General features: G+C 33.2%; 1 protein-coding gene across 1 annotated transcript; it reads right to left on the bottom strand.

The window, feature by feature from the left end:
* Positions 1 to 1074: 1074 nt before the first annotated feature.
* Positions 1075 to 11341, bottom strand: LOC145964421 (organic cation transporter protein-like). Its single transcript, XM_083087151.1, has 8 exons — positions 10314 to 11341; positions 7076 to 7259; positions 5806 to 6064; positions 3211 to 3509; positions 2998 to 3110; positions 2606 to 2820; positions 2027 to 2375; positions 1075 to 1757 (listed from the first exon to the last, which is right to left on the bottom strand). Exons 1-8 carry the CDS (start codon positions 10673 to 10675, stop codon positions 1574 to 1576), a joined length of 1965 nt encoding a protein of 654 aa, XP_082943277.1. The 5' UTR covers positions 10676 to 11341; the 3' UTR covers positions 1075 to 1573.
* Between the last annotated feature and the right edge of the window lie 1908 nt (positions 11342 to 13249).

Raw genomic sequence — 13249 nt, 5'->3', positions numbered from 1 at the left:
CCATGGAATTAATAAAATAATGCATTTATACAGACTCTCTAAAAGTGAATCAGTATATTATCACTGAAAACAGTAAATAGAGTCATTGATACAGCAGTTATAAGTTATTATAGCATTGTAAATCAATAATATTTCACTGAAAGAATTAGTAATATTGACTGTTTTAATCAGTAATATTAGATTATAATTTATCTACTTCGTATAAAATTAAAAATTTTATTTATATTTACATGCATATTGAAAATGCATCTTAAATAGATGATAATTTATTTTACATCTTAAATAGATAATGAACGGATCATTTTCGTTTATTCGTCGGACATTTACTTGTCCGACTTGTAACAAAAAATAAGCATTTCTACTGGAAATCAATGAAATACTGATTCTTAGTGATTTTATTCATATATTTGTAAATAGAAATTAATATAGTTTTCGTAATAATTATATATATACACACACACACACATATTTATATGTATGTATGTATATATAATTATATGTATATATAATTTGAAATTAATTAAAAATTAGTTTTTATTTTATCTATAGAAACGTGAAAAATACGTTTCCTTAACTATGGTTTTAAAAACGTTTCCATAGAAACGTTTCCTATTAATACTTTATGGTTAAAAAACATTGGACACATATATAAAACGAACATGTGCTACCTGGGGTTTCTGATGACAAGCAGAAATGTATCGACATCGCATTTTATCACAACAAAGTTGTTGCTCGAAAATTTGTCATTTGCGGTGCAAAATCTTCATTCGTATTCAGCACATCGCATCATTTGAAATAGCTCGAAAAAAACTTGATATGCATTATAATATCATATTGGGTATGAGCAATAGATGATGCACGCGCAGCAACATGATGAATGTAAAATGCATAGAAGAAATGTTACATTATCTCGAGTATTTGCCTTTCATCTGTCTCTCATCTATTTTTCAATGCGGTTAGATTCCTCGAGATTGGAACGACGCATTCGAAAAATCTTTTCTCCTTGAAAGAAGCGTATGATTCGCGTGTTTTTAAACTTTACTCAGTTTCTTCCTATTACTAAATACAACTATGTGGAAGAAATTTATTTATTGCAATAAAAAATTGTAAATTATGTTAATACTGCTTACATAGCTGCCCGTAAAATCCCTATCTACTTTCTCGAAATTTGAATTAAATTTCAGAGATGTCACATATATAAGATTAAAAATATAGTGAGGAAGATTGAAAAGATTCTATGATGTAAAATCACAGTAGGAATATATGTAGAATGATCGATTAGAACTTAATTTAACCAAGTTCTAATTGACACTTCTATTTCTTTCTACTTCTGCTAATACATACTAATCGCATAATTCTGCCCCTACCTTTCCTCTTATTAAATAAGAGTACGCTAGAAGAAAGCAATACTCTATTTTTTGCCGATTTAAAGCTATACCGTTGCAGGTTTATAGTATACGAATGTGCGCATCAAATATAATTTGATTTTAGTAGCTCCGATATATCACATGATGAAGGAAGGAACAACAGTAGAAAGGAGGAATATATAAAAAAAAACAGCGCCTTGGGACATTCATTTGTTTTCCGCTTCCGTGGCCGCGTTTACGCTCTTCCGCGATCTTATACTCGATCTTTGTATCATGCTGCTCCTCAGGGTTTCGCCGCGGGTGGACGCTCTCATTGAACTTCGCAGACTGCTGCGTTCGAATGATCGGAAGATGGCCACCGGTGGCACTTCGACGTCTACAGGCTTTTTCCTAAAAAAATACGAATATGAATAAAATATATAAAATATATAAAAATATGAATATGATATCTTTTTCAGAGAAAAAAAGTCTATTATTTTCTACTACAACTGCTACTAAAATTATATTGCATTCAATTAAAAGGAGAGAGAAAGTAGAGGAAAAATATGTCAAGTTTGAAATAGATAAAGGAGAGATGGGAGAAAAATATTTCATGAAATATAATGTAAATGATATTTTTATACACATGTATTTAATAATGTGAAAAATGTGACACTTACTTCGAGAGACACGGCATATCCCACATCTTTTGATCTTTTCCGAAATCCTCGCCATCCTGCAAGGTTTGCGGTAAATCTTTATCCAGCGTCTCCGGTAACAGGAGTGTCAGGAGACCGCCCAGGATGCCCATAGTACCCAGAACCAATAATGGAAGAATGGACGAGACAACGTCCAAGTAAACGACAAAAGGTGCGAGGATACTAGCGACATATCCCATTATATGGATCAAGGCGACCCCTTGTGCCCTTACAACTGTTGGCAACACTTCAGCCGCATATTGAAGACCGATATTATACGAGATGTTGACCCAGAATCGGCCAACAATCGCTAGGGTGGCCGAATAAATATCTAAAACGTTCAATTAAAACGAAAGAGATTGTATAAATTGCAACATAATAGCTTAAAAAAGATATGTAAATGTGAATGTAATTCTATAGTCTATACTTTGGTACACTTGCAATAATATTATAATTGTATAATTTCTATACTTATACTTCTTGAAATCAAAAATTCTTAATTAAATAATATATAATTATAATGTATATATCGGAAAGAGAAGAATTAATATGTCCACTCACTGTTTGAAACCGCACTCGCCCAAATGCTGAAAATTCCGGAAATTACCATAGTACCGCAGGCCAACCACCGCCTACCCCATCGATCCAAAACAAGGGTAAGGAACGTATCGGCGGGTAGTTCGGTAAATGCCGCGATGGTAAATGTCATGAAGACATCTAGTCCGAGATTATTTACATTTCTAACGTGACCATCGAATACCAGCGATATCGCCATCCTGCATTGTAAGATATAAATAAAATGCAGACTTATACTTTCTATCGAGTATCTATTATTTTATCCGACATATTGGCATTTAAAATTTTTTATTATATATTTCATAATCGCGCATAGCATTTAATTTTGACATAAATTTTATTTCAAAAGTGGAAGAAATATTTTCATCGATGCTCACCAGATGAGAATAAGGAGGATCGTAATGTTTCGCAAGCGTGGGCTCCTAAATAAATCCACTACAGAATAAGTTTTGTCCGCTTCCTGTTCCTTGCACGCTCTGGCGCATGTTTCCTGTTACATCGACGCACATCGTAAATTTTTATCATTAAATTCGATACAACAAGCTTTCTCCAAAAGCGAGAAAAAGTGGCAATAAACGTGCGATTCTTACGCGGAATTGTTGATAGACGTTGTCGGGCACTTTCGTGCCGTTCATGCGTTCGAATTTACCCAGGATCTTGATGGCTTTCTCCACTTGACCTTGGCTGACAAGCCACCTTGCGCTCTCTGGCACCAACCAAGGAGCCGCCACTGCCAGAACCAGAGGAACGGATATGGCGATGCAGGTCATCCTCCAGTCGGCCAGAAAGTACGCGATCCACGGTAAGACGCAGGCGGCGAACGTGAAGAAGAGAGCTATCGACATGTTCGCCACAAAGGTACGCCATTTTGGTCCTACATATTCCAACACTAAAAAGGAAACACTGTTCTAAATGTCGACATTTGCGAAGCAAATCAATATTGATTTAAGTACAGTCTTAGTTTAAAATGATAACAATTTTAAAAATTAAAATTGTCAAAAATATGTCAAAAATAAAATAATTGTCAAAAATAAAATAATTGTCAAAAATAAAATAATTGTCAAAAATAAAATAATTGTCAAAAATAAAATAATTGTCAAAAATAAAATAATCAATTGTCAAAAATAAAATAATCATATGATTATCATGTTAAAATAATCATATGATTATTTTATTTTTGACAATTGAATATTTTATTTTTGGCAATTATTTTATTTTTGACAATTTTAATTTTTAAAATAATCATATGATTATCATGTTAAAATAATCATATAATTATCAAAAATTTCTATATATATGTGATATCCTTCTTACATAATAATTTATTTTTCAACTGAATGTCATCGCGTTTTCAGCAAACACTTTAAAGTCCTAATAAACTTGATAAACCGCGCAGGATATCTAATAGTTGGGGCAAACTTTTCATTACGTCAATAGTCTAACATGTCTCTTTCATCATCTTTGTTGTGCAGTAATAAGTTCTCCGACAGCGAACTTGAAGTAGCAATATCGCTTCCTGTTTATTAGAAAGATGACATATTACATCGCTGACAGTATCGTAATTAGATCAACTAAGACTGGTCATTTTTTTAATGCGCTACCTTCGCGGATCGTCCATCTGTGAAGCGTAAAATTATCGGTGAACTGATCTAGGCGTATTCAACCAAGGTTACGATACAATATAAACAAATTTCAAAATGCGCTAATTGCATATACTTCTTGAATAATTTTATAAATTTACACGATATATGAGTACATACTTCTGATTTTTAAATTTTTTCCACAAGTATTATGTAACAATTAATTAATATATTTTGTTTTTTTTTCTTTGAAAAAGAAGAGCAAATTGTCATGAGATGCAAAGCTCCAGCGTCGATGATTGTAGTGATCGGGTGATTATAGTAATCGCGCGATAGGCACCCTGAAACTCGACTAAATGTCAGCGAATGTAACCAATCAAACGATCCTTTCACGTGCCGCGGGCAATCCTTTAATATAATAGCACGCTTCTGATATTGGCAATAATAGCATGCTTCTACCTGCGAAATCGGCGAAACGGAACTGACAGAAGGCGCGAGTGCGATAACCGTGACTACCATGAGTCAAACTCTGGACAAGCTTGACCTGAAAACTGAATCGAGTGATTGGAATCGGCTATGATTCGCGATAGTCGAAAATTTAGGATACAATTGTCCGCATTAGATTGCCAATTCATCATCAAGGTTAAGTGAAAATCCCATATCTTTCTTTAGAAATGCAATATATGCGTACATACAAGCATGCGATGTGCGAATCAAAGTTGAATTTCAATTCGCTTATGATAATGTGAAAGATTTTGTCACATTTTAATCAATTTAATTGCAATTGCATTGAAATAACGACGATCATCGCGCTTATAGATTACGAATCTCTGACGGGGTTAAGGTTGATGTAACGGTTTGGTGAATACGCAAGGAAAATGTGTCTCTTTATCACAAGGCATTGTTCTTAAAATTGGAATATGAGAAATATTCGCTTTGAATGGGAACGCGAGTTTTCATCGCAACTTTTTTTTTATAATCGTTGATTTCATGACAAGCGCGATAAAACAAGGAGAAATGATTCTAAAAGCTTAATTGATTTTGATCTAAAATTCTGCTAATTTCATTTGACGAAAATAGAATATCGTTATATCTAAGATAGGTTTCAAGTAGTGCGATCTATTGACAATCGAAGCGGCAATTATATTCACATTATTGTATTTGAATAGTTATCACACTAATAAAATATTGTGAGTGAATCATAATTGACCCTTTATCGCTTCTTTACGTCCATCTTTTCTAATTAATATCCATATCCGAATAAAATGCAAGCGCAAAAAGGGGAAATCTTCGCGTGCTGGATTAATAATTAGCCAATTATTTTTGGCGAGGTCATTATCATTGCCATTATTCTATTGTCATAATTGATGACGCAACTTTTATTATTTAATCTATTATCCTTTTAAACGTATACGTGTTACCGCGAGACACGTCGTTTCATAATGTTTATGTATCTTCAAGACAATAAATTCCATAAAGAAGGAATTATCGCTAATCGCTTATCGCTAATAAAAGAAATCCTTTTTAAATAGGATTGAACATTTTTTTAACTATTTCTTCTACAAAGAACCTACGCGCGAATATGCATTATATATATATATATACCTAATATGTACATCATGGTGAAGCAATTATCGAAGGCGAAGCCGACGAAGAACCGGCACAGCGCAAACTCCCAGAAACTGTTGGCCAGCACGGTCGCGACTCCTGCTAGAAATCCGGTGATATTGGCACCGACCAACGCCGGTATTCTACCATATCTGTCAGCGATCCATCCGAACAAGAGGCCGCCGAAGATCGCGCCGACGAAGAAGATGCTCTGGGCGGTCGTGGGCAACGCGCTCTGCTCGCACACCCATCCTAGCTGCAACGGAGGCTCGAATAATTAATTTCTCGAGAATCAACAGAGAGTACCATCGCTATATAAGTCTATAAATTTCCGAGAGCTTAAAATGTAACTGTGCGAGAATTAACGCATTAGGGGAAGCACGAGAAGATTTAATTTTTTACAAAAAAAAAACAGCGAACAATCCTTTTAGAACCTACTTGACGATATAATTCCGTTTTAAACGGATTTGATAAATGTGAAAAGATTGCTTTATTATTTGAATCTAAATTAAAACGATTTCTCTTATATTAAAATTTTATATTAAAATTTCTTAAAATGTATCTCTCAGAATCTCTTTAGAATTTCCTTAAAATCTCTTCTCAAGATCGTTTCATGTATTGGATTTAATTCATTTTGCAGCGCATTCACAATATATAATAGTAATGTGTTGTAATATACCGTGATAGTATACAGATGTCTCAAAATTACCGGATGTCCTTTTAACAACCAATTTTCTAGCCAATTTGAAGGTGATTTTTTTATTAACGAAAATATCGAGGCATAGTTTCGGAGTTACAGACAAAAAACAAAGCTTTTCTCAAACAATATTTTGCAGAATTAAAAGGTTTTACAAAATTTATTTTAATAGGATTTTACTTTGAGGTTTATTATAAATATATAGAAAAAAATTATAAACTTGGAAAGAATGATTTCGATATTTTTGTTAAGAACAAATTTGATTCATGACATTAATCAGTTTATTATAATATTTAATTATAATCTACTAAATTCTAGGATTTATGTGAATATAGCATTTTTCCGGTTGTCTCAAATGCTTATTTATTACATCTTGATCAAATTTAAAATAATTTATTGTCATTCATTACCTGCCTACGCGATACAATTTACGTTACTTCAAAATATGTTCCAATAATGTCGCGAATGCGTTTAATGAAAAGATCGGGAAAGAGAAATGCCATTTCTTATCCCGGTGATTCTTCAAGTTATCAATTTTCGTTTTTTGATCCTGAGCCTTTTTATCCTTACCTCAGTTGCCACGGTTTCATAAGGTATGTCGGTAAAATTGAACTCCCAACCATGCGAACAACCCTTCGTCGGCCAGCTCGGATCTGCATCTCTGATCCCGTTTAAAATTATTTCTGTATAATTTACATCGTACATGGTACACTTGGAATAACCATTCTCGTCGAGAGGTATCGCCAATGCAATCCTGAAAAAGTAAGCGAAAAAAATTAGAACAAAATAAAATTAATGTAGGTTTCTCATAAGACAGTCGATATAATAAGAAAAGTTCCAGTAAAATGTTAAATGTTGATCACGAATAAATGTCAAGCTTTATAGATCCTGACAGGAAGTTGAAAATGATGCCAGCAATGAAAAAGGCATATAAAGGTCTCAATTATCGGTGTATGCACACCTTCGATTAATAACGCACGTAATCTGACCTTTACGCAAGACTTACACAAACGAATGAACGCATTCGACATCGATTGCAACGCACGTAAGACTTTTTTCATCCTTGATACATTCGCGCGAGAGCGTCTCCACTCACGAGTCCAGTAACTAACTGCGCAAGAATGTTGAAGTTACAGATCGTATGTGTAAAATTGTATATCTCTCATCGAGAAAAAAAATCGTTTCTCTTTCATAAAACCTTCTATCTTTCAATATATATTATTCAAAAATACTTGTAATAATTTTTCAAAAAAACTCATAATGATAAAAATATCGTATAATTTCTTTTATATAAAAAAATTTCTTTTTTTATGTACATACAAAATATAAGACTTTCTCAACAAATTTTGAATTTTTGTACAATTTAGAATCTGTTTAAAAAAGAAGTACTCTGCGAGATATAAATAGTTTTTCAATTACAAATGATAAAAGAAACCTGTCACTTTTTTACGAAGCAAGCTTCAAGGATGCAAATGTAAAACTGCATGTATTCTTCATTTATCTTCGAATGAAGGTATCTTTAAAATTTAAGCTTAAATCATTAAGCTTATTATTTAATAAATTAATATAAATTAATTTAATAAATTATTTAATTAAAAATTATAAAATAAATAAAAAAAGATGGCATCTAATTAAAGTTTTGTTAACAAGAATTTTTAATTCCTCAGAGAGTTTATAGAGAAGCTTCGCGAATTCATTAAAATAGAACGCGAAACATTCTGTATAATCAAATATTGCATTTCGCGCCCGAAATGAATACAACTTTCGAATAACTTTTGCAACCTCTATCGTATGTTACAATGACGCTATTACTCAGTATAGATTGAAATATACATGGCAGGAACATCCTACATGTATAAAGTACGCATTTCTTGTCTTTGACGTGTAATCACGTGTGGCTTTAGCTTATGTCGAAAGATTTGCACAAATATTTCTCGCGTTCACGCTCTCTTTACTTGTACGAAGGTTTCGAACGAATTTATTATTCTACATTATTATGCATTATTCTACGTATCCAGCAGCTGGACGTCATATGTCTCGAAATGAAAATGTATTTTTCTTATTAATATTCAATTCTCACTGACAGTTAATAACACTTACGGTAAATATTAAAGATATATGTCGTCGTAAAGTATCGTAAGACTGAAGTTTTACGAGCGACACATAAGAATGTATTTTAGAAAAACAAAATTTATAAAAAATAGTTACTTTTATTTAATTGTTTGGTTATTTTTAGTTTCTAAATTATCTGTAATTTGCATAACTAATAACTCATAATTGAGTAAACTCATTAAATATTCTCTTCGCTAATTTTCTTTCTTTAGAAGAGGAACGCGATTGTTATAAAAATTATTTTTTAATTTTATTTAACTTAAGTACCACTTAATGCAAATATATTATAACAATGAATTCATTAATTATGCAAATTAATGAGTAAAGCGTCACGTACTGACTACTTCGTTTTAAAAACGATCAAAACACGTTGTTGCAAATCATTATCATATTAACATTTATATATTTCTTACGAGTGTCTTTCTGCAAAAATATTGCCCTCAGCCGGTCATTTATCTCTACAATACATATAATTATGTTCTGACGTCAAAAGACTATTAAATCGTACGTAGGATTTACTGGAACACGTGAGTTTCATCGTGCAATCGAATTGTAACTGCGAAGGTCTCGCCGCGTGTGTCGCATTATTTTCACACTTTCCCTGGCTGCTAATATCTCGCGCTTTGCAGGTTCCATGCGACCAAGATGAAAAGAAAAAAATGCTCACATTGACGACGACGTGGCCGCGAGGAAGATCGACGATAACGCCGAGAATAGCAAACACACGTGTGTCGTATTGTTTAATTTTTTTTATATATTTATTAACGCAAGAGAGCAAAAGGAAGTCTGTTTATTCGAAGTGCAACCTAATGTTAGGAACGCTTTTACAAGTTATTAACATACTATATTTTTTATGAATTTTATATATCTTTTCAATCAAATTTACATATCTTGCAGCAATTATTACTAACAAGTTATATAAATGCGAATATTGCATAAGTATAAATGGTGCTCTCTATTTTTACGTTTTTTTATTTATTTTAAACTTACAGGTATTTCTGTAACCAATTTTTTCCATAAGAAAAGGCTCTAATTTTCAAAGAGAAAATAATTCTAAATAAGTTAAATGTCAATTATATAATACATAATTTATATACATTGTCGCACTTTTGACAATATATATAAATTTAATTTTTTATTATAAAGTCTTACTGAATCTTTCGAAACAAATAAAGTAAAATACAATAGATAGCGAATCACCTTATCATGGATAATCGGAATATTAAGAAAATATGTTTGTGTGTGTACGGGCAATTATAACAGACTGGAATACAATCTCTTGAAGCCTCCTCTCTAATCTTCCTAATATCTATTGTAAACGGTACACGAGACTCGCATATTACTGCAACCGCGATGTTCCAAGATGTAATCAAAACGTCAAAGTAAGCAATAAATCAAGTAAACGATTCTTTATTTAACATCTTATCGCGCTACAAATATGTTCCTTTTTAAAAAAAGAGATAAGCGGAGGAAGAGAATATTAATTGTAGTGTGAAATACATGCTACAGATATATAAAATTTAGCTGTCATCATCATAAAATAGTGACAGCTGAAGTGCTTCTTGTATGAAAACTCTTGCAGAACTAAGAGTTTTCAATTAATATTATTAACAAAATTTTTCTCTCTCTAGAAATATTCCATATACGGTTCTTCATCTTCGCTGGAAGCGGAAACTCAACGATTTGCATATCCTACCTCTCTTCAACAGTGAGATTCTCCAACTCGGGTACGCGGCACCAGTGTCCCTCCGGCACAAGCGTGATAAATATCTGCGAGAAGTACACCCAGGCGACGAAGAAGGCGAACGGTATCATCAGCACGAACAGGATCCTCTGATAGGTACCGAATTCGCCGATGTGCGGCAGCAGATCATCGAAGTCTATATCCTTGGGCTGCTCCGGATCATCCTCCTGGTCGCCGCTCTTGAGGCCATTCTTGACCGGAAATCCGACCTCGGACGAGGCCGAGGCCGACAATCCGTCAGGACTCGCGTCCTTCGAGGACAGATCCCCGAGGACCCTGCCATCAGCCGTGGGGAGTTTCTCCTGCGGCGGCATCTCGCTTTCGGTCGAGATCTCCGAAGCTCCCCGTGAGAAGAGAGGAGGCAACACTTTCTTCACACGGCGACCGCTGCGACGATTCGACTCCAGCCTTTAGGGATGCTGCGCCGCAGTTTCAAGATCGAGATGATGCCCGGCCGCGCGCGATCTCGACTTATTTAAAGGCGCGCTCCTCTCCAACTTCCGCTCGACGATGACGGGAAGCGCTCGCAAGGAATCTCTTACGTCCCGTAAAACATGTTGAAGTTCCCTATCCCCGCATGTGACGAAACAAATCGTTATCGTCTCGCGCGTTATTATTTCTTCGAGCACTCGCCGCGATAATTGAACCGGCAAGGCTGATCGGCTGAACGGTCGGTTGATCAGTCTTAATTAAGCGGCCGCGGACATCGTGAAAGTATATCGCGCGGCGAAGGCTCGGAGGAATATATCGAGGCTAATCCGAGGAAAAGAAAAAAAAAGCGGGTTAATCCTGAGACGAGAGACAACGACTGGAACGATTTGTTGCGTCCGTAGCTAGCTATATAAGCATCGATCGTAGGGTATATCCCCTCTCTTTTTCTCTCTTCTCTCTCTCTGTCTCTTTGCTGCTGCTACTGAACACAATTCAATGTTCTCCAAGTGGCATTGAACGCGCCACGGATCACATCGATCGCCCTCGTCCACTGGCCATCGTTGCTCGAACCACTGGCGTTGGCCTCTTCTCTTTTCTAGCGACGCGCACATCCTATACGACGCAGACACTCGATGGATATATTTGGATATCGATTGGATATTCAGGTCTACTAATGCGCACAATATTAATTAAAAAAGTCTTTTAGTTGTAAAACTTTTCGCGCAAAAGGTATTTCAATTATATAGCTAGTCATAATCATTTTTTTTTCTTATTATAAGATTGCACTTATAGGGTAATCTCATTTTGAACACTCCAGAAAACAGAGAATACATAATATGCAATACATAATATAAAATGTATTATAGATATCAACACATGTATGTACATATTGATATACATATATATTGATAAAATATAAACATATTAATTACGAATGTTTATGTTTCTTTAAGTTCGGTCTTTTTATAAAAAATCTGTAAAATCTATAGGTATAGAAAAATACTCTCTAAAAGTGAATCAGTGTATTATCACTGTAATCAGTGCTGTACTTATAACTGCTTGTAATCAGTGAGTATTTACTGTTTTTCAGTGATAATACACTGATTCACGCTAGTGAAAGTAGTATATATATTACTTTAAAATAATGTATTATGACATGATTTATAAAATAATAATTATAAATGCTGATATTATGCGAAAAAAGGTTGCAAAAATTATATTTAAAAATCGGAAACACAAAAGTTTTCTATGTATCGAATATACAAAATTTAAATTTTTAATAATAATTTACAAATAAAGATTTACAAATAAAGATTTAATTAGAATTTTCATTAAAGAGAGAAATTAATTTTAAGACGCAAACATTATAAAAATAAATGCGACCAAACTATAAACATTATAATGATTAATTATATGTGATCGAGTTGTTATTTCTTAATTATTCTTCTCTGCCTCTAGCCTGGCAGTGATAAGAGAATATACAGAATAATACAAATTTGCATAAAAACAAAGTCTGCAAAAACAGCATCAATTTTATATACATATATAAATATATATTGCATATGCATATGTATATTATATAAATCATTTGATTATGCGAAATTTGTGTGTGTAATTTGTGTGCAAAATTCCACTTGATAACAATACGAATAATATTGCGTAATGGCGCTGTCTGACTCACTAAATCAATTAATAATTAAATTGGTTAAAAAAGAAATATATATATATATATATATATATATATATATATATATATATATATATATATATATATAATTCCAGTGCTACTGTGTGTGTGTTTGTATCAATGAAATATGTATATACACACCTGGAATTATAAAGTAATTGACCTGGTGAGTCAGATAGCATTTACGCCATGTTACCACGAGATTTCTCCCATTTATATTTAATCAACGTTCATCTGATCGAGTGGAGATTGGTATATACATGATTCGTATATTTCAACATGTTTTTATAAAGCGCATCTTATTAGTCCATCTTTTAATAGACGATGATAGAGGGAAAAAATACAAAATAATGTTATCTGTACAATTGTCGCGGTATCTTTCGAGATTGCCAAGATTACGAACAATCTTGTTTATCATAAAATCGTAATTATCTTTAATTAGGCAATAGTAATCATTAATATATAGCTATCTGTCGCGATATGACAGATAAAATGGCATCAATGATTACATGAAATATCGTGTCATGAAACTTTTACTTTTATTACGATTAGCTCTTTGCTTTTATAATTGTAATTTATACGCTAAAATCTTCTACACTATGCTATATTATCAGTATATAAAACTCGATTTCCAATTATTCAATATTCCAAGTTATCGTAATGTTATAAGAAATCAAAAAGTTGATTAAAAATCATTTGTAATATTATATCTAGTAGTACACTAAAAATATCAGAAAATAAATCTTTTAAGAGAGAGAGAGAGAGAGAG

Source organism: Camponotus vicinus, unplaced genomic scaffold, assembly GCF_025532165.1.
Source record: "Camponotus vicinus isolate PSW18456_S1 unplaced genomic scaffold, iyCamVici1.0 SCAF_13, whole genome shotgun sequence".
NCBI lineage: Eukaryota > Metazoa > Arthropoda > Insecta > Hymenoptera > Formicidae > Camponotus > Camponotus vicinus.
Note: the sequence above shows the minus strand (reverse complement) of the source record. Positions and strands in the feature narration are given on the sequence as shown.